The following is a 22,797-nucleotide window of genomic DNA, read 5'->3' on the forward strand; positions in this document are numbered from 1 at the left end:
AAGGTACATGTGCATCTGCACAACAAGTGCATCATCGGAGAGAGTTTTCAGTGCCGCTGGAAATATTGTAACTCTAGGGGATGTGGGGTAAGGGAGGGGGTATGATATTGTCGCATACCACACTGTTGAGCTGCAGGAGAAATCACTTCACTGCAAAGGCACTTCAATCAATCATCAATAAACATTTTAAAACTTTGCATGTTTCTGTCCTTGTCACACCTGTTAGCTAGCACCAGCCTACATAATGGTCTAGCTACATTACAGTCCTGTGCAGGTGTAGTATTGTGAGTGCAGTTTGGATCAGATACACAGAGATACAAAATAGTTTTGAGGGGTTTTTTGGTCAAATATTCAATCAACAGGGCATGTCCAAGAACTTCTTTAATCGACTAGATCAACAAGATTGCCTTTCCAGCTCTGTCCTGACCTGCCCCTAGACTCTGCAGGGGTTGTGGGACATAGAAGACAAAGGGGTCCTGGATGCACTCTGCCTGCTCTGGATACAGACCTAAAGAGATTTTTATTTGAGAAATAAAACCTCCTTACATTTTTTGACCCATTTAAAAACAAGTCTCTCGAATTACAAGTTCTGCTTCATCTTATTGGATAATGAGTTAATTCACCAACTATGAAATTAAGCCGCAATGCACAGCTACAAAAACACACATCGGTACATTTCACCTGCGTATTACAATCCCCGCTTTATTTATCATATTTTTCACACGTGTGCTTGAGCTGCACAATGATTCAGACAGCGAGACTCCATGAAAACCCCTGATGCCGTTATGTGTTCCCCGCCTTCTGCCTCCCCTCGGTGGGATGGGAGCTGCCTGCACCTCCTGTGGATCCTCCAGCTCCACGGAGACATGAGCCCACATCAAACGACCATGCTAAAAACGCGCCTGTTAACCCGCCACGGCACACTCCATAATATATCCATAATATATCCACCTAGCATGCAGCACTAGCCTCCCCCTGACATAAGCTGATTAGCCTGGAAATTGAAAGCCCTCTGTGCCGACAGCCTTTTATTTTCCAGTATGTATTATCAGAGGAGCATGTGGTGATGCAGGGCCCTCTCAAGGTCCTCAACATGTACGCTAATGCCTTTGTGACAGATACACTCAAATACACTGTGGTGAAAAGTCATTACATACACTTATTACTGTAACTGAGTATATTTTTAATTAGTTTGTTAATTCTAGCTATGGATTTGCACTTTTTTTTTTTGCACTCTCGAGGTTTAAGCCATGTTATAATTTTAATATCAAAAACATACCTGGAGTTGTGTTTTCTGTCATTCGTACATTGTTGTACCGCTGCATTATTGGGCTGTCTACATCTCCAAAGCTCAAAATGCTTTGTTCCACCTGTAGTTTTCAAGTTAACAGCTACCTTTTACCTTTTATTCAGAAGAGATCGGCAATTTCAGGGCTGAAATGATCCAAATGATTCTAGTGAATGTGTGTGAAATTTAAAATACACTGGAGCACTTCCTGTATCACCACATGACATAACGATTCGGAACAGTGTTTTCTGTGTCCAACGAGAGTGAATGAAAAACACAACTCTGGGGATGTTTTTGATGACAAGAGAACATTATAACATAGATCAAACATATAATATGGGCACTTTAAAATCATGTTAGTTACTGTGTATGACTTACTGTTGCTGTCTCTGCTCTTCTCTCTCAATCTACAACAGGGGTCTCCAACCTGGAGTTCGGGACCTACCAGTAGTTCTCCACCCCCTTCAGTGTAGCTCACCAAGGGATTTCTGAATTATATGTACTGTGCTAAATAACTCAAATTGTATTATTGCCTTTGTAACTGTATAATTTTGATGCCTAACTTTGTATACTAATAAAAGGATAATGGTTTATGGTTTATAGGTGTCTAACTTGCGGAACTCTTAAATGTACCATATTTTTCAGACTATAAGTCACTCATAAGTCGCACCACCCAAAAAATGCATAATGAAGAGGAAAAAAACATATAAGTCGCACTTTTTGGGAAATGTATTTTATAAAGTCAGAGACCAGGATCTGACATTTCATCTTGAAAGGCAAGTTATAGTAATAAGAATAGAACAGAGAACAACAGGCTGAAAAGACGTTAATATGTTAATGTAACATATCAACAGTTCTTCAGATATAGCATAAACAACATAACAAGTTTACCAAACTCATGATCTCACTCCAAATCACTAAATCCACTGAATTCTTCATCCTCTGTGTCACTTCTGCACGACCACTGGAGACAAACCATAGATCCATGAGGTAAACGGAGCACCACTTCCTCTTCTGCGTAGCTGTCCTCAGGCTCAGCATCAGTTCCAGTTAAAATTATTCTGGCCTTTCTGAATCCTGACAGGATGGTTTCAGTTGTCACTGGAGTCCACGCTTTGCCGATCCATCCAATGACTTCCAGGAAAGTTGCACTGCGGACCCTCCTAATTACCGTGAAGCTGTGTTCTCCAGCTCCGCTTTCCACCAGTCCCTCACAAGTTTCTCGCTCACTCCAAACTTTCTTTCTTCTGCTCGATTACCGTTTTTGGCTGCATATTTCACGACTTGCAGCAAGACAGTGGCTTTTTCTGGAGGAGGCATGCACAGTAGAACATGAAGTGACAGTGGTACAGGAGTAGCAGATACTGGCACACAAGCCTAGAGCGCCCTCTAGCAGCTGTCAGTCTGAAAATTTTAATATATAAGTCACACCGGAGTATAAGTCACAGGACCACCCAAACCATGAAAAGAAGTGCGACTTATAGTCCGAAAAATACGGTACTAAATTTATTGCGAACACTAAAATGGGTAGCTCTTTGGCATTTTTGCTTGGTAAAAGTAGCTCACCAGAGGAAAAAGGTTGGAGACCCCTGCTCTACAAACACACATGACATACCACATCGCCTGCTCTGCTTGGCAATACTTTCAATTGTATTTTGTTACTTTTACTTCACTACAAGCTTGGCTGCAGTATTTATAACGGAGTACATCTTAGCCATGGAACTGCTTAAGCTACCATCAGTAAAAATCGACTTTTTAAACCCACTTTTATGAGCCCTCACCTCTTGAACAAGACTCAGATGGGCACTGATTGTGTTGTGATAGCACTCTGAAGGGGGAGTGATTTAGCGCGAGGAGCAACGGGAGCGGGGACTGAAAAATAAAAATGGAAAAAAAAAAACAACATTTTATCAAGTTGTTTTCAGCAAGTAGGCAAGGCAAGGCAAGTTTATTTGTATAGCACAATTCGTACACAAAGTAATTCAAAGTGCTTTACAGAATAAGAAATACACTAAAATCATAATAAAAACAAATCAAAACATAAATAATCATGAAGATTAAAATTAAAAAAGAGAGACATAAATTGGAGAGAAGAGTGGGGAATGAAAACCTAAGTATGTCATTTTCAAACCTATAAAAGCTACCGTGGCAAGCTGAATCGGTTATGTGTACAATACCCCTTTTTATAATAATAGTCCCTCTTTAAGTACAAATGTTCAGGACTCTTTCCATCACGGTAATTACCATCCATTTCCTGGCTTTCTTGAAAACACATATAGTAATTTTCCAACCAAGATGAAAGACGTCAAATAAAAGCACCCCGTCCCTTTCTCTCCTTTTTCAAACCTCTCTGCCTGGCTGTTATCCCACTTCTCTATTACGCGTGGCGATTGAGTGCGCTGAAATCTGCAGGAAAATATGGCGGCACGTAATACGATAAGACTCAATAACAGAAGGGGAGTTATCCTTAAAATTTCCTACGAGCAATTTCACAGGTTGGTGGTCACGAATGGATGAGTGCCGAAGGATCCGATGTCTAGGAATTATATAGCGCCATGTTGGTAAAAGGCTGAGTGGTAAACAGTATTGTGAAACAGGGACAGTGATAGATGCGTGACAGGGGACAAAAGGAAGACTTTAGATGGAAGGTTAGATTTCACGGTTTCACACAGAAATGATTTTGATGATCTATAAATGGAGTTGTCTAATCCTGTCAAGAAGGGACTGTTACAGATTTAGGATTACGGCTTGAACAGTTGATGTTTTCAGAGTAGAAATGCTGAAAAATATATACATATATTTTAATTTTTCTGGTATTTACAGTAGTATTTAAGGGCCCATATTCTGCTATTTTTCAGATCTACTGTATGTTATGTTTCCTCATCAGCGTGTTTCATCACTGTGTGTGTTTAAACTCCATAAAACCTTAATTTAGATCATCTGAGTCCTGGAATTGCCGTTCTCTCCTAAAACCTACAAAACGTGAACCAATAATTGCTCATTTAAACAATATTAGAAAAATACTGAAATGGTAAGAAAACTATAGATCAAAATTCTAAATTGTTAGCCTAATTTCACAGTTGCCCAAGTCATATTTGAACGTTTTCGGAAAACAAGAAAAAGCACTCCACTTTCATACTAGGCAATGTGGGTGAAGTGTCTTGGCAAAGGACACAACAACAGTTTTTGCCATTGGCACCCCACTGTTGCACCTGGAGTTTCCAGTGGTCTCCCATCCAAGTCCTACCCAGGCCCGGCGCGGCTTACTAGGACAATACAACATAGATAAGGTACATTATGTAACTTTTCTGGTCTCCACAGAGATTTTATCAGAATGTTAAGTGTTTCACAGTATGATAATAAACGTATCCAACTCATCACCATGGGGACGAGCAGGGGACTCCCCAGGTGTAGTCATATATAGGTCAGACCTGTATAGAGTCGACCCCGCTCACAGTAAGAATGCATATTGTTTTAGCAATATACAATAGAATAAATGCCACATATATATGTAGAAATTATACCCCACACACTGACATTTCATTGCAGCAAGCAGTAGATTTTCATGTACGCTTTTTTTTATTGGTGAAGAATGGCAACAGAAAGTCATAATTTACAACAACTGAATAGACAAAACATATCATGGTCCCTACAGTGTTGATTCTATCCAAATATCGAGTGTGCACAAAAATAGTTTATGTGTCAGCTATGGGACATGGTTGGAGGTTTCCAGCTGCTGAGATCCACAGCTGTACAAATCATGACACATGATATCCACTTACTCATTAGATTATAAGCATGGGAAAACACAACTACTTATCAAACAAATCACCAATAAATACAGCCAATTGGACATATAGTGATAAAAGATTAATTGCGATTTAATCTCTGTGACAGGCTCCTATTTGGGTCATATTGTCATACAGGATTCACTATTTCTCCATTTAATTCAGTTGTCAGCTCAAAAACACAGTTTTTCCCAGACACTTTTTTATTATACACGATAATCCACAAACAACAAAACAAATAACTGCTAACCCTCTAGTTTGGATCTGTACAAACATGTTCTAAAACATGATTCTTGTATTAGTTTCAGTTCATGTTTCAGTCTCATGTGAAATATGAACAGAATCCTATTATTAAAACATAAATCATAAATCGAATTGTAATTTGAATTAGATATTGTCAGAGGTGAGTGGAGTAGCCAAAAAAGTAAGGTTAAAGTTACGTAACTTTTCTGGTGGTGCTTGGTAGATGGTGAACCCACCTTTAAGGCACTCAAAGCGCTTTATAACAAGAAACCACTCACCCATTTACACACACAGTCACACACCAGTGTACGCAGACATTGGGGGCAAGGTCTTGCCCAAGGACACAACAACAGCATTTGTCGGTGGGAGCTGGAATCACACCAGCCAACCTGTGGGTCAGTGGATCTGTCCAATCAACCCGTGATGTTTATGTCGAGAGCAGGATTCATACCGCCAACCTTCAGATCGGTGGACGAAAGCTCCACCAACTGAGCTACTGCTTCCGTCTGTCTAGTATTTATTCATTACGTGTGTTTCTGTTGCTCAAATATACAATGATTCTCTCTGTAGACTGTAGACTCACTCAAGCAAATACTTAAGGATCGTCGTATTATTCTATTTTCTGATCTTGTTTATAATGTTGTTTCCTCATCAAAAACACTTGAAGTTTTGTTTCATTCACACATTTAACACACAAACCCTGCATATTTAGGCAGAATTCTTCTCTTAAACTGAAAACACTCTGTTCCACCTTGTGATGTCAATACTGGAAGAGCTCCACTGTATTTTTAAACTTAATACACTTCCACTAGAATCATTTTAGCCCTGGAATTGCCCATTCTCTACTGAACTAAAGGCAAAAGGTTTTAGAGAGGTAGACGGACTAATAATAAAGGATTACTCAAACATGCATGAATGAAACAAAACACAACTCCAGGCATGTTTTTGATGCGGTTACAACATTAAAACATGGCTTAAAGCTCACAAGACAGTTTCTCATAATATAGGACCTTTAAAACTCAAATAAATATAACTGAACTCTATCCACCTCTACATACCGCATTGCCAAAGCTCTTCACACGTCATTGACCTTTCACTTGCTTTATCATAGTTATTTTGCTTAGCCTGGCCCACCTTAAATCTCCAACAGTTGGCGCTCTATTCCTGCCCGCTGTGCTATTTCCAGGCTCCCACTAACAACTGTGAGCTATGATTACAATTAGCACAGTGACAGACCCCTGCCGCTAAGTTATGACTGCGCTTAATGCTTTAATTACAAGGCACGCTCCCGTTTGAACATGGCTCTGCGTGCTCCTCAGTCCTCAGAGGATTTCAAGAGCACAGCTTAGAACATGATAGTCTCACTGTGCAAACTATTGACTCTCTCTGAGAGGGTTTCTGAGGTGAGTTTTCGGTTTAACTAGGCTAATGTGTTGGTGAAAAAGATGATCATTTCTGTGAAGTATCCACTCTCCAATCCGCTAATGTATACTACTTGATTCTGTTAAAGGGCCCATATTATGCTATTTTCTGATCTATACTGTTATAATGTTTCTGCATCAAAAACATACCTGGAGTTTTGTTTCGTTCCATTCACACGGGTTTAATGCACAAACCCTGTGCAATTAGTTCTTCTCTCAAACACTCTGTTACACATTGTGGTGTCATACAGGAAGAGCTCTACTGTGTTTTTAAACTCCATACACCTTCACTAGAATCACTTGGATGATTTCAGCCCAGGAAATGACAATCTCTACTGAGCTAAAGGTCAAATGTAACTGTAATGTGTTAATATGAAAACTACTACTACATGACATCACAAGGTGGAACAGAGCATTTTGAGATTTGGAGATATTGAAGATAGACTGACTAATCAAACATGTGTGAATGAAACAAAACACAACTCCAGGTATGTTTTTGAAGACAACATTATAACATAGATCAGATAGTGTAATATATTTTTAAACTATTGCAGAAAAACACAGAAAAGGAAAGAACTATAGACTACTGATTCTGTACAGAGCTGTACAGTATAGAAAAGGTGCACTATCTAACTTTTCTTGTCCCCTTGGAGATTTTATCAGAATGTAAGTAATTCACAGGTGGCCTACAAAGACGCTTTGCAAATGTTTTTGAGAAGGCCACAACAGATCAGTGCGACTGAGATGTTTGTTACTGCACGAATGAACACAAGCTGTACTAAGAACTTTAATGTACAGTTTTATTTGCAGACTGAACAAATCAGACAATAAGACAAAATAATAATGTCACAAATCTCACAAATATAAGATTCAGTGCAATATGATATCAATCCAGTATGTGGAGACACTGGTCTTTTATAAACATAAGTATTTAATGTTTTGTATTGTCACCAGACGTGGGACCAAGTCATTGTTTTGTAAGTCTCAAGTGAATCTCAAGTCTTTGACCTCAAGTCCAAGTCAGGTCCCAAGTCAAATACAGGCAAGTCCAAGTCAAGTCACTAGCCCATAAGTCCAAGTCAAGTCCAAGTCGTTTACTTTGAGCTTCAAGTCATTTCAAGTCTTTAAACAAAAGTACAAAATATAGTTTAGATTTTTGCAATGTATATGAATTTTAAGCTAAATTGTACTTGTAAAGTCATAGTATATTTATATATGAGTATTTATTGAGTATGTAAGAGTTGTAAAAAATTTAATTTTTTAAATGTCTTGACAAGATCTTAGTGCAAATCATTACAGTCAAGAATAGAAAGAATTCGAATTTAAAAGTGCTTCTCAGGTCTTTTCAAGTCACAGGCCTCAAGCCCGAGTCAAGTCCCAAGTCACTGACCTTCAAGTCCAAGTCAAGTCCCAAGTCCTAAAAATAGTGACTCAAGTCTGAATTGAGTCCAAGTCACGTTTTGCAAGTCCCCACCTCTGATTGTCACTGTCCTCGTCTGTTTTAAAAATGGACCATGAATCCAGAATAAAGATGAATTGAAATGACTGAATTGAATTACAAGCATGGGACTGACTATATATCAGTCAGATCTGTGTAGAGGCCATCCTGCTCACAGTAAGTTTTTTCCCAAGGCATGTTTTTAGCAATATAAACTAGAATAAATGCCAAGTAGATGAATTTAATCAAATATTGTGCAATAACAAAGCTCCACCAGAAAAGTTACATGATGCACCTTTAACTCACAAATGGCCAAAACATAAAATTCAAATTACAGAATTTCAGCCCACATCATGTAATGTTTTGTAATGAAAGAAAACTAAATCTTAACACGTTTACAGTCCACCTTTATGACCATTAAGTGCATTTTAATATTTTCTACCCATGCAATTACAAACATCATTAACTCTTTTGCATGAAGATTTTCCTCTGACCACCTATTGTAAACATATCCGGTCTTTTGTTCTATTCCGTCTCTGTCTATCTCTTCTCCGCATGGTGCATTTCACCGATCACTTTGAGTTATCGGTCCTCTGTGATAAGGAGATAACAAAACGAGCTAATGGACTAACTGTGGCCTTTTTTACACAATGGTGGGATTTGAAGTTGGCAGATGGAAGTTTAGCACAGACTAATCCTTTATTTGTACAATCACGGGAGTATGCGCTACACCGGTGAATAGTACTTCGATAGAAACTTTATTAAACCCAAAGGAAATTTCAAAGAGGCCTGCTGCGTTCATACAGACAACAACATAACATCATTAGATAAATAAATAAATCATTAAAGGTGCATTGTGTAACTTTTCTGGTGGAGGTTCTGCCAAATGCTTTTCTCTTAATTGTCTGGAATGTTCCACAGTATGGCATTAAACCTTTCTATCTTCATGGAGATCAAACCAATTCAAGTTACTGTTCAGATCTGTGGAGAGGCAAGCCCGCTCACAGTCAGAATGCCTGTTTTTGTACGTATTTTTGAGCTGTAAAACCACGTGTAATTGAATAGATGTAAGGTAGAGCTGTTTAATGTCATACTGTGGGATATTCCAGGCAGAGCAATTCCATAGAAACAAGCAGGTGACAGACCCGTAACCAAGACAACAGTTTCTTAAAAGTAGTTGCGGCAGTATTTTGTACCCGTGAACCAAAACTATGCCAGAACTAGACTAAAATTTAACAGAAATGTGATTGAAGGACTATGAGAAATAATTTCCCTTGTGGATCAATAAAGTTTAAAGTCGAAGAAAACCAAAACCAAACAAAACCAAACAAAAAAAACAGGCTCTAAACCAAGACACACCATGGACACAGTCAATTTCAAGCAGATTTCAACTAGGACTAAACCAGACTAAACCACCACTTCATGCGTATGTTATTACAGTATTTTTCGGACTATAATCACACTTTTTTTCATGGTTTTGCTGGTCCTGCGACTTATACTCCTGTGCGACTTACATATTAAAATTTTCACAATGACAGCCGTGAGAGGCTCTAGGCTTGCGTGTCAGTGTCTGCTGCACCTAGTATCACTGTCACTTCGCTCTCTACTGCGCAAGTCTCCTGCAGAAAAAGACGCTGCCCTGCTGCAAGTAGTGAAATATTCTGCTGAAAACGGAAATCAAGCAGCAGAAAGAAAGTTTGGAGTGAGTGAGAAACTTGTGAGGGACTGGCGAAAGGCGGGGATGAAGAACACAGCTTCACGACTACTGGGAGGGTGCACCATGCAACTTTTCTGGAAGTCACTGGATAGATTGAACTTCAATGACAACCAAAACCATCCTGTCGGGATTCAGAAAGGCTGGAATAATTCTAAATGGAACTGATGCTGAGTCTGACGACAGCTACACAGAAGAGGAGGCGGCGCACTTTTTACCTCTGAAGGTCGCGGAGTTGCTCAGAAATGACACTGAGAATGAAGAATTCAATGGATTTAGTGATTTGGAGTGAGATGGAGAGTTTGGTAAACTTGTTATGTTCTGTTGTTTATGCTATAATTATCTAAAGAACTGTTCATATGTTAAAGGTTGTATAGAGGATTTTCCAAGGAACGAGAAATCCAGCGACTATTTGTCCTTTTTCAAATGTTGCGCATGCGTGAAACCACCCCCCCTCCCCTACAGCTCCCTACGTAGAAACGCCTCCTCCCTCCTCCTCCTTACGCCAGAAACAGGTTTGTTTACAGCCGGTGCGCTGCACATGACTTGTAAACAACTAACTACAGTGTTGGTTAGGCAAGACGGAGAAGTGAGGAGCGGGGGAGGGGGGGTGCGCGGACATTTCGGCGCGAACAAGAAGTGAGGAGCAGGGAGAAGAAGCAGGGAGAGGGAGAGGAGAGAGGAAGAGGAAGGGGAGGTGCGCGGAGATTCCGTGCCGGAGAAGTGAGGAGCAGGGGGAGAGCGGAGGGCAGCGGGAGGAGCAGGAAAAGGGTGCAGAGAAGGTTGCGTGGAGATTCAGTGCGAATGAACTAGCTACAACACGCAGCAGCAGCAAGCGGACTCTTTCTTTGCCTTGAAAATTACGTTTTCAGACATAGGATATCACTTTCGTGTCCTGAAAAACGTTTGTCTAGCTCTTGGAAATAAAGTACGTTTTCATAATAAGCAGAAGTTTCCTGTCCAGGAGTAATTTGGCGACCAGTGCGTCAGTCTTTAGACCCTGCGTCTGCTTCAGTCGCGCGCCATCGCTGGAATGAATCTTCAAGAATCACCTTAGTTTGGCTTCGCTGCTTTTCCCCTTGTCTTCTTCTTTCAGCGACCTCAAAAACGGACTTTCTTTTGCGGCTAACTGCTCCTGGATTCTTGTCGCCATTGCAACAAACTTTGTGCTAACTGCGAGGAAGATATAGGTCAAAAAAAGCCGCTAAGAACTGTTGCGTTGGTGGAATAAACAGCATCTGTGCGTCTTGCAGTCTGTGGACTGCGTGACAGGCGTACGTAAACCACGTACCGGCGGCGCGCAGGCAAGTCAGTTACGCTAGAAACGTAGGGAGTTTGATTGACAGCCTGTCAGCTCACAGATAACGAGGCAGTGTCGTTATCTATTGGCAAATGTTTAGCCCCACCACGTCCAGAGTTGATGAATTTTTATTCTCTTTTTTTTGGTCATCATAATTACAAGGCTACTGCATCTCTATAATGCTATCATTGACAATTTGAAACAAAAAAAATCCTCCATACAACCTTTAAGTTAACATATTGACGCCTATTCAGCCTGTTGTTCTCTGTTCTTTTGTTATTACTATAACTTGTCTTTCAAGATGTAATGCTGATTCCTGGTCTCTGATTTTATAAAATAAATTTCCCCCAAAAAGTGCGACTTATAGTCTGGTGTGCGATTTATATATGTTTTTTTTCTTCTTCATTATGCATTTTGTAGCTGGTTCGACTTATACTCCAGAGTGATTTACATTCCAAAAAATAGGGTACTTTGCTTGGAATGTCCTGCTGTCTGGCATTTTAATATAGTGTCTCCATGGAGAAGAGCCAAGTGATGCCACCAGGCCTGTTACAGTTCAGATCTGTAGAGAGGCAATCACTATTCATTGTGAGAATACATGCATTTTTAGGTATGTTCTAATGAAACACTTGCCATTCAAAGCTACAAAGATTTAATGGAAAATTACAGGAAAAACAATAGCCTCTCCATGGAGACAAAATGGTGGAGGTCTCCCAACAGTTACATAGTGTGCATTTAAATTCAATCAAATCTACATAAACGGCAAAAACAAATAAATAACTCTCTGTATAACCTTGGCTGCAGCTCTATAAGAATACTGTACAGTAGACACTGACCCCAACTATTCAGAGGTTTCAGCTTCCTGCTACATGCAACATTTTGAGAATTTTTCCCTATTCAAAAGATAAAATATTTAGTTTTAATTTGTTAATGATTCTGGCAACAGTCGTCTTTATGTTTCACCATTGTGGACCCATGGCACGTGCTCCATTGTAAACCACAGAGCAGGTTAAAAGCAGGGAGCATGTGCGTGAACAAGCAGAGGACAATGTGAGCCTGTGACCTCCTCCTCTGTCAATAGCACCTGTCCCCAAACAGCAGCAGGCAACTCAGCAGCTCTCCTCAGGCTTAAAAGGTGCTCCAGATAAACACTGGGAAGTACTACAACCTGCCCACCTCCAGCAAGGACAAGGACACTTGGTGAATGATTCAGGCTTTGGACAAATGTTTGAATGATCTGCAAACGTTCAGAAGTGCTCTCATCTCCTGTCAACATCTTAAGACACGATATTAAACACTGCAGGTGGTGTTGTGATTCAGTGTGATTTCTAAACAGGTCTGCGTACGTTCTTGGCAAAATGGTTAACATACTACTGAGGTAATTATTAAATTTGAACAATGCAAGAATTCAGCTGCATTAACAGGTGATTGTGAAGAACCATAAAACATTGTTGAATAATTATAAGCCTCTTAAGGGGGGTAATAAAGGGTTAATTATTATAGTCAACAAAATGGCTCAGGAAAACAAGACTGGTATAAAATATATAAAAGATATATGCTGGTTATGTCCTAAGCAGATAGCTGTGTGTCACAAAATGCAGTGTGAAAGCAGGAAGAGCAGAGAGTGAAGAGAGACTGTGGGCGCTGGAGCTGGGAAACTCAGGGGCTGTGGGGGGCCCTCACCGTGAAACGAGGAATGTTGCTAATAATAGACTATTACATATATAATGCATGAGAATACAGGAAATGATTTTGGGGGAACACCCTCAGACTCTCAGAAAAGTGACTTATTCATATGTAAGAAAGAACTACATATATAGGTTTTACAACAGCCTTCACAGCTCTACATTTTTTTACACACTCGAGTGGAATTGGGGGCATTGGGGCATCACCAAGCATTTGTGCTGAGAGCATCCAAATGTTCAGCAGCAGCACTGTTAAATAAGCCTCTGTATGAGATAACCATTATTCAGTTTTATACCATCAAAAAAGTATTGTTCAGGTATCAGCCAATCACAGGTTTGCAAGCACCAGGAAGAAGGCTAAATATTAACTATTTGGTCGTTACCACTTGAATTGAAGTCCTCTTGACATTTCTCAACATAGATGCATTCTTAAGTTATTGTTCTGGTGTTCTTTTCTAAAGCTGATTGATTGAAATAAGGACGTCATAGCAAGGTTAGGACGAGTACCTAACTGACGTCTTAATAAATGCTAAACTTTGATTTCCTTTTAACAGGACTGGGAGCCGTACTGCGTGCATGCATTTGTTTAATAACCCTGTCAATTTGCCTCTTAATCATTAGCTTTGCACATAATCTGCTTTCTGTCAACTCACTATACACTCAGATAATCTAATTAAGTACAAGCGCTGTGGAATATTAGATGATAAAAATAGTCTTCCAACGCAAACAGGCATTGTTTTAATAAGACTGCATTCAAAAGACCAGTATAATGATAACATGTGCAGGGTTATGTGCTAATTAAACCATATTGAGAAAAAAAAGTATGTCCTATTCATTCATTTCAAACCTCAGACTTAAAGTGTTAGACTTAACAAGGTGATGTAGGAATGTTGGACTACTGACAGCATATAAAACTATTGCTACAGATTTCTTGGCAGCACTCCCATGATGCAATTCCCCCACATATCCCAAAGGTGCTCCACTGTGGTTTGAATTTGGCATGATGTTTCAAAATTACTTTAACACACCATAAATAAAGTCAGTTTCTATATTCCATGTTGTTGTTGAAATATAATACATTCTAAAGATAAAGTACAGTATAAGATTTCAACAGAGGAAAATGTATCCAGTGTATCAGTACTATTCAGTACTATTCTACTGGCTGTCGTTGGTGAAACTTTGTTGAAATACAGAACCAGAGCTGGTTTATTTTGAGTGAGATTGCTAATACTGACTGTAGTGTTACCTAGTTACGAAAATGTTTTAAGAGTAATAGGTTTGGGGCAGACTACCAACTCTAAATGAAACTTAAGTGTATTGATATAATTTGTTATAACCTTTTATGAGTCTGCCAAAGTACTTGAAGAGGTCGGTGGGCAAGAGATAAAACCTTAGCACTTAACTAATAGTGCTACAAAAAAAAAAAAAAAAAAAAAAGATTAGATGAGTGGTTTTCAAACGTTTCACTTCAAGAAGCATCTTATCTGTCTCTTGGAGAACCACTAACATGTGGAATCAAGACCTGTCAAGTCTCAAGTCAGAGTCAAGTCCCAAGTCAAAAATAGTCAAGTCCAACTCTTATGCATCGAGTTTCAAATCAAACCACGATGACAAAACTCCTCTTCCCCAATGTCTGTGTAAATTGAGAAGTGATACAGAATGTGACAGAGTTCAGACACTTGACTTGACATGACATCACAAGGTGGAACGGAGCACTTTGAGCTTTGGAGGTGTAGACAGACTAATAACAAAGTGTTACTGAAACTTGTGTGAATGAAACAAAACACAACTCCAGGTCTGTTTCTGAGGAGGTAACAACATTGTAACATGGCTTAAAGCTCATGTGTAATATAGGACCTTTATGCTAAACCTCAAGTCACCAAAATAATAACAAATCTTGTAGTATATTCGAGCATTATTGCATCACTTTGCAGACAACACAAAAATGACATCCAAAATCCTCACGCATAATCCACTCCGCTCCTGTGTTGCTCTCTACAAATCTGAGCGCGGCGAATACCAAAGCACCTGCCGCACCTGAAGGGACTCGAGTGAGAGCTGACAGGTGCAAGGCTGATGACTGACAGTTCTTCAAAGGCTGCAGCGCTGAGAGAGCCCACCCTGCACAGACCAAACTGGAGACAGCCCCGTGTGCCAATGTGCATGTCTCCGTGTTTCGAGACCTGTCAAATTCCCATATTATATTCACATTCCGAGCATAGACTTCCAGCTCGGATATCTCCTCTCCAAGTGTGAATCTGCCTCTGTTATGCTGGTTCCGAGTGAGACTTGAGATGGTTGTAGATGGCCATGTTAATGATCTGATGAAAATGGTAGACATGTCTGAGGTAATGAAGCTCCCAGTGCGTGACTGGTGAAGCAGGAAAGAGTTGGTAGTAGTACATGAGGTGAAAACATTTAGTTAAAGGCCTTTTTCCACCATGTATCTGAGCAAAATTTGTCTTGCCCCAGTACAGATATGAGAAAGGGTCTATACTGTATCAGAGTTCTGCACCAGGTTGGGTACCTGCTGGGTAAATAGTTGCTGAAACGAGCGGGTTTTAACGTTACGGAATTTTACAGGTGGGTAGTAATTACACACGGGCAGGTCAAGCCTAAATCAGGACTAAACCAGGACTACACCAGGTCTAAACCAGGTCTAAACCAGGACTAATCTTGTACTTAAGAGAAAGAACCCCGAGCCTGTGGAGCAGGGTGTCCACAAAGCGTGATTGGGCGAAGGCTGAGCTTACCTCTATGAGGCGCGGAGCTCTGCGCTGGTCCTGTCGCATGCAGTCACCCACCGATCTACGCAGACACACCTCTGAGCCCGTCCTGGTTCAGTCCTGGTTCAGTCCTGGTTCAGTCCTGGTTCAGTCCTGGTTTCAGTCCTGGTTTCAGTCCTGGTTTAGTCCTCCTGTTTCAGTCCTGGAATCAGTCCTTGGTTAGTCCTGGGTTAGTCTTGGGTTAGTCCTGGTTTAGTCCTGGTTAAGTCCATGGTGTGTTTCTTCTGCTGATGTGATGACAGTAGAGTCGTGTCTGTGAGTTCGTACTCGTAATGAAGAAAGTGTAACTGTTTCATTTAATTTCGTGATTGTAATTCTTGAAGTCGTAACTTTTCAATTGGTATTCTGATGGATGCTTCAGTTAGAATGCTTTTAATTTGCGTGTGATTTGTCACAGGCACGGGCGGGTGTGGGTTTAACTTTGATATAATCACGGGTTAATGGGCGGGTGTGGTGCTGTACTGCGCTGTGCGGTGGGTGTGGGTCTCCAAAAACGGACCCGTGCAGGACTCTGTACTCTATTCCCTGATATGCAACATAACTGGACTTGTGTTGTGTTTCATTCACAAGTTTGAGTAACCCTTTATTATTAGTCTGTCAAAGCTCAAAAGTTCAGAATACTTTGTTCCAACGTGTGATGTCATGTAGTGGTAGTTTTCAAGTTAACATCTACCTTTTACCTTTTGTTTAGTAGTTTTCTGTAGGTCTCACACAAAAAAGTGAAGTGAAGTGAAGTGTAGTAAAAAATATCCACTTTAAAATCTACATGAATAAAGTAGAGACATCTAAAAATTGTACTTAAGAACAATACTTTACGTTTCACCACTGCTTGGCCATCAGGCAAATTGCAAAGCTGCCTCAAGTCACAGTCTGTCACTTTCTAACTTCACCGAATAATACGCACTTTTTGAAACTCATAAATCCTATAAGCTTTAAAGTGTTTTGTGCCTGACCCAAAAGTCTGTTTATACCTGCTGCTGTGTAACTTGGTGATTGGTTGAAGCATCAGTAATTGCCTGACACTCAGACGAGGCCAGTGAAAGAGAGTTAGGAGATCTCTGCAGTGGATCACTTTTGAATGCTACAGTCATTCTGTGCCATTGACCAGAATTGATATTTTGGTATCGATCTGGCCATCACTAGCATTCAGGCCGGCTGCGCTAGACTGTTGGATTCAGAGGCACTGTCTCTGTAGCACTTATGTACAGATGATTGGTGTCTGTATTGCTCTAGCTGTTACGTCAAAAAACCCAGGTGGTAGGTTGCATTCACATGGCATCACAGCATTCTAAACAGCTTATAAAGTAAAAATAATTCAAACTTTTTATGTTCATTTACTGTTTACAGTCTGTATCTGATCTTAAAAACTTGAAAAACATAACTAGTGCATTTTAAATAGCGGTTCAAAGTTATTCCTCACTTACCTTATGCATTCCAAGCATTCTAAATATACACCGCAGCAAGTTTATGCGCAGTTTTCACAACTTTCAGAGATCAGAGTGGAGTTTGTTCCATAATGATAACAGCAACTAGCATACTAACCACACACTTCCAGATAATCAAACAAAACACTTTTATGAAACACTTTCTAATTACATACAGTAGACTTGTTTTGACCCCAAGAGCTGCTTATACAAAATATCTGTAATGGGAAAAACTAATTTTTATTAAATACATGGAAAGAAACAGGTGCAGGCTCATTAACTGTCAAAATGTTTTTTGTTTTTTTTCTGGTTTATTGTTATAATTATCTCTGTAATTATAGGGTATATCCACATACCAATTATAGTTAAAAGGTGAAAATATTCAAATAAGCGTGATTGTCATTGTTTGAAAAACAGCAAGATTAATATGGCAAATCTGTTAATCCAACCCAAAAACAACATGTTGTGTTTTTCACTGACAGACCGGATTTTAATGAAATTTGAGAACTTTCAGATCTTTGTCTTGTAATTGCTCAGTATACAGTATATGAACATACTGTCCGGGGTGGGTGATACTGGGTTATATTTACTTAGTTACATTCACTTTTTAAAGACATTGTACTTCTCTAAGTAGTTTTCTGCCTGCTTTGTTTTACTCCTACTTAAGTAATAATTTGTTTGAACAATAATTTGTTTGATTTATCAGCCAGTTTCACTTCACAGAAACCATCTGAACTCGCAGCATAAGGATTCGTTCACTTGACAGTAGGTGGGTACTTTTTTAATTTAACCAATCACTGCTATTTGGTCATGACGTATGTAATGTACCGCTAACGGGGATAACTGGTTTATTAAGCTTTTCCCAAATCCCATAGGAAGAAGCGCAATAATGTGTTTTCCCTTCATAAAATTCACCCAACAGCCGTTCCAGCTTTAAATCCTCAATCTCAGAAATCGTTGCCAACACAGAATGTACGGCTTTGTCTACATCCATCTCAACTGCTTTGTTTACTGTTGTGCTGTACCACACAGCTCTTTGCTGATTGGCCAGTGTGTGGTCCACAGCTTCCGAGGTTCTTGCAATTCTGATTCCTGACCTAGTCGCTGGAGAGAAATGAAACTGAGTGGAGGCACTAGGTGGCGCCAGCCTGGCTAAGAGTGCTTAAGCTTGAGTAAAAAATTTGGTTACTAAATAATTTATTACATGCTCAAACTTACAATTACTCTAACTTAAGTCATTTCTTGGACTTCTACTTTGTACTTATACTTGAGTAACATTACTTTGAGGTAATGTAATATCCACAAAATCCACCTCTGCACATTGAGGGGGTTAACAACATTAGTAGTCATGTCCTGTATATTGCACATACTTAAGCCTCCATTCACTTTTGTCAAATCTGTTAATCCAATAGAATACTTATATTTATATATTGTCCCTTTGTTTTTTCCCTCCTTTTGAAATTATAACATCAGCTTCTAGCATACATACAACCTACTGAAAAATGATGGAAACACCTAAGTGACCACACTGCACATTTTACCTCTTGAATAATACCAAAAGTAATGCTAGCCAGCTTGAAGGATAAACCCCTTAACTGATGCTTGAACATAAGGCCAACAATATTACGGTACTTTGTTTTTACGGTATGTTATGGCGACATAAATCAGGGGAGTTAATTTTACGGCTGTCCCCTACCTCCAGGACAGATGCCTCTTGTTCCATTTGTTTGGAGGGAGTGCACTTCGTCTCCTTCGGCCTTGGGTCCCCTCTGCATCGGACACATCTGGTAGTGAACATCTGGGGGTTTTCATTAGACCCAGAGTGGCTTGGTCTGGGGAAGAGAAGCAAGTGGAATGGGAATTAGGCAAATACATCAAATCAATTTCTTTTAAAGAGGTGGTATTTCTCTTCTATGGGGTATTAATTGCTAGCACGTGACATATTTAGATGAGTCTCCCCTCCTTTTGCCCACGCTCCCCCTTCAGAACGCTATCGCAACACAATCAGCGTGCATCCTGCTAAAGAAACTACTGCACATTGCATCAAATTTGTCAAGTTGTTGTGTACAGTTTTCCATCATGCTTCTGTATATATGTGGCAAATTGTCGTGTGGGAGCATGGGTGATGTAGGCTTGTGGGCGGAGCATTGGACAGAATCTTACAGCTAACCGTGAGGAGAGTTCAAATAGAGCTCAGGAGAGATTGCTAAATTGCTGAAACCTGCATGGATGACATTTAAAACCTCTTTAGGCATGTTTTTGATGAGGAAACAACATTATAACATGGCCGAAAGCTCAAAAATCAACTTTGCACAACACTCCCCTCTTTAAAGTTACACTGTGCAACTTTTCTGGTGGTGATTTTCTCTGTGGAGATGACATTGCTTTGCCTGGAATGTCACGGTTGTTTTTATTGCTCAAGAATACATTGAAAAACATGCATTCTTTCTGTGAGAAGGGTTGAATCTCCAGTGATCTGACCCGTATTGTCATCTGCTCATCTCTACAGACATTATATTTGTTTAATGCTATACTGTGTGAAACATCCCAAGCAAAGAAGTAGTATCTCCATGGACACAAGCAGAACGCAGACCCTCCACCAAAAAGTAAAGTAGTGAGTACTCCTTGGTGCACTGCTATGTGTATACAGTTCACCCTGATCAGGCTAGGAGAGGCTTTGACATGCATGGGGTAAGAAACAGCTAAGCAAATCACTCATTTTAGGTCAAAATTGCATAGAAATTAATTATGGTCAATCCACTGAAGACTAGCGTGTGATGTTTCATTGTTTCGGTCCACTACATTAAAAGGCCCATCTCATGCAAAATAACTCTTTTCACGTTGTATCTTCTGCACATATACAAGCACAATTTGGGTTTTGGAACATCCATTACACAATATTATGTTAGTTATGAAATCTTACTGATTTCTTGGAGGCAGTCACAGACCACGAACTATGAAAGGCCGACTATTGCTCATCCCCCCGCCCGTCCTGAGAAAGCACAGGCTCCACCCTCCAAATGTGAGACGTAGGCTCTGAGTGAGCCGCCCTTCCTCCGCCATCTCAGGGAGGGAGGGGGAGACAGGCGTGCACCCTAAGAGCGGTAGGAATAAACTTTTATTCATCATGGCGATACAGCGCGTTCAGCCGCATGTGTTGGACCCAGAATCGGACGAGGACTTGGAGGTGCACGAAGCGCAAGCACCACGTCGGCATCAGCTGAACATTATTGATTGGTAAAGTATTGATAAACACTAGTAGATAAACTTATTATATCGTGTACACTGCAGTGTAGCTTATGCTGTAGCTTTTGTTTACTGTTTGCTACGTCAAATGCATCATAGGTGTAGTTGCTGCGTCGTTATGTAGCAGGCTTTAGTTCGTTGTCACGTGGGAGGGTGGCAAAAATAATCTGCAATTTGTTTAAAAAAAAATAACGCCAAATCAATCTAAAAACAACTTCGGCTACATATACAAGGCCCACACATCACTCTTAGAAGGCAGAAAGCTCTGAAAAGTTGATTTTGCATGAGATGGGCCCTTTTAAAGTTCTGCATCTTTGATGTGTTTACTTACGTTGTGAAGAGTAAATAACTATTAGCAATGCATTTCCTAACCTATAATATACTATATTCTAATTGCTATAATGTTGTTTCCTCATCACAAACAGACCTGGAGTTGTGTTTTATTTCAATCACACGCTTTAACACACAAATCCTGCATATTAAGGTTTAATTCGTCTCTCAAACAGAAAACACTCTATTCCACCTTGTGATGTCATGTGGTAATAAAGCAGGAAGCGCTCCACTGTGTTTTTAAACATAAGCATACACTGGAATTTCTACCCTGGAATTGGCAATCTTGACACAACAAAGGGTAAAAGTTAGATGTTAACTTGAAAACTACAGCTTGATGACATCACAAGGTGGAACGGAGCATTTTGAGCTTTAGAGATGTAGACAAAAAGGTACATAAAGGGTTACTTAAACATGTGTGAATGAAAATACAAGTCAAGATATGTTTTTGAGGAGGTAACAGCATTATAACATGACTTAAAGAATCAAATTTACATAATAAAATATCTTGAAACTCTTGGTAAAGGTATTTAAAAAGCAACCCTGGTAGAGTTGCTGAATATTGAATAGAATAGAATTGTTGGAAGCTTTTTGTTGTAGTTAAGGAAATTTAAGACATATAAGAAATTTGCATAGATTTAGAGGCCACTGAAACCGTCCTGCAATGTCTGGGCCGTATGGACATATGGTAGATCATTTTTCTTGTGCCTCGAAATGAAAAATTGCAGCTCCTTTCTGTGGGTCATAAATTCTAGATTGGATCAGGCGCAGTGGGTCAGAAGAAAGACTGGACCATATATTTTTAAACAACGTATTGTTTTTCAACATATTGTTTTTTTCACTGACAGAACAGATTATAATCAAATTTGTGAACTTTCAGGACTTTGTCTTGTAATTCTTTAATATAGTGTAGATGAACACACTGTCCGGGGTGGGTAATACTGAGTTACATTTACTCAGTTATATTTACTTTTTAAATAAATTGTATTTCTCTGAGTAGTTTTTGGACTGCATTATTTTATGCTTACTTTAGTTTGTTTGACGTAACACTACCATAATACTTTGAGTTTGGTTGGTTACTCTTCCTTCTGTGAATACGTCTACAGGTGACAAAAGTTTTATGTCGACCACTTTAGTTTTTCTCCATCCAATAACATTAACTTTAAAATCAAATATGATGTCATTACTTTTGCAGTTACTTGAGTAGTAGTTTCAACAAGTTCTTTTTTACTCTTACTTTATTTTCTCAAACTTCTACGTTGTACTTGAAGTAACACTTTCCATTTCTGCACATTGTTTGAGGGAAGTGGGAGGTTTAACAGTATTAGTAGTAATGTCGCGTATCTTGCAGGTACCTAACACTCCGGTCTCTTTGAGTCCGCCGAACTTCTGCATGGCTTTGATGGCCTTGGTGAGCGCCTCCTTGGTCTGGAGCTGTCCAGTCACAGGGTCAGGGGGCGGGAGGTAACCAAACTTACTCAGCCAGTCCTGGAGAAGAGAAAAAGCAGACACACATGGCAGTGGTCAGGAAAAGTATTTCAATGATGCCTACAATTTTAAAGACACTAAGAAGGGCTGACACCTGTTCATGTTGACACAGTGGCAACTATGGTATGTATACATGCGAGTTATACAGTTGTTTGACAGTTAAGTTCTCAACTACTCACATCGGAGACTACTGTTCATCTTTTTATTTTTACTTTTGGACAATGGCATACATCCCCATACAGTCATTGTAATGGTTCAGCCAATTGTGATCAGTTATTAGGGAGGATTTGTGAAATACTTCCTCTGAAAAAAAATTTACAGGCATTGCCACAACCAAAATCTATTGTAGTACTAGTATCACAGTACTAAAATGTCAAACCTGAATTTGATAATTACCATTTCTCAATTCCAAATTTAATACTACCATAGCTTTTAACAAATGGAATATAATTTTGAAGTTTGCATCAAAAAAATAAAAAAAAAATCTTTCAAACAGAAAACACACACATCATGCAGTAATACAGGAAGGGCTCCACTGTGTTTTTTTTAAAGTCCAAACACTCTTACTAGAATCATCTGGATAATTTCAGCTCTGGAATTTCTTATCTTTACTAAACAAAACGTAAAAGGTCGCTATAAACTTGAA

At 39.6% G+C, this 22,797-nt stretch overlaps 1 protein-coding gene across 1 annotated transcript in view; it reads right to left on the reverse strand.

The window, feature by feature from the left end:
• LOC110166364 (matrix metalloproteinase-17-like) overlaps positions 1-22,797 on the reverse strand; it is a 165,388-nt gene that overhangs the window by 70,093 nt on the left and 72,498 nt on the right. Inside the window, exons 2-3 of the mRNA XM_020931600.2 lie at positions 22,019-22,151; positions 18,784-18,919 (exon numbers count right to left, since the gene is read on the reverse strand). Coding sequence (XP_020787259.2) covers positions 18,784-18,919; positions 22,019-22,058 — 176 coding nt within the window. The 5' untranslated portion in view covers positions 22,059-22,151. The remainder of the gene's footprint in view (positions 1-18,783; positions 18,920-22,018; positions 22,152-22,797) is intronic.

This window comes from Boleophthalmus pectinirostris, unplaced genomic scaffold (genome assembly GCF_026225935.1).
Source record: "Boleophthalmus pectinirostris isolate CB_2022bp ecotype Guang Dong unplaced genomic scaffold, ASM2622593v1 HiC_scaffold_18, whole genome shotgun sequence".
NCBI classification, from domain to species: domain Eukaryota; kingdom Metazoa; phylum Chordata; class Actinopteri; order Gobiiformes; family Gobiidae; genus Boleophthalmus; species Boleophthalmus pectinirostris.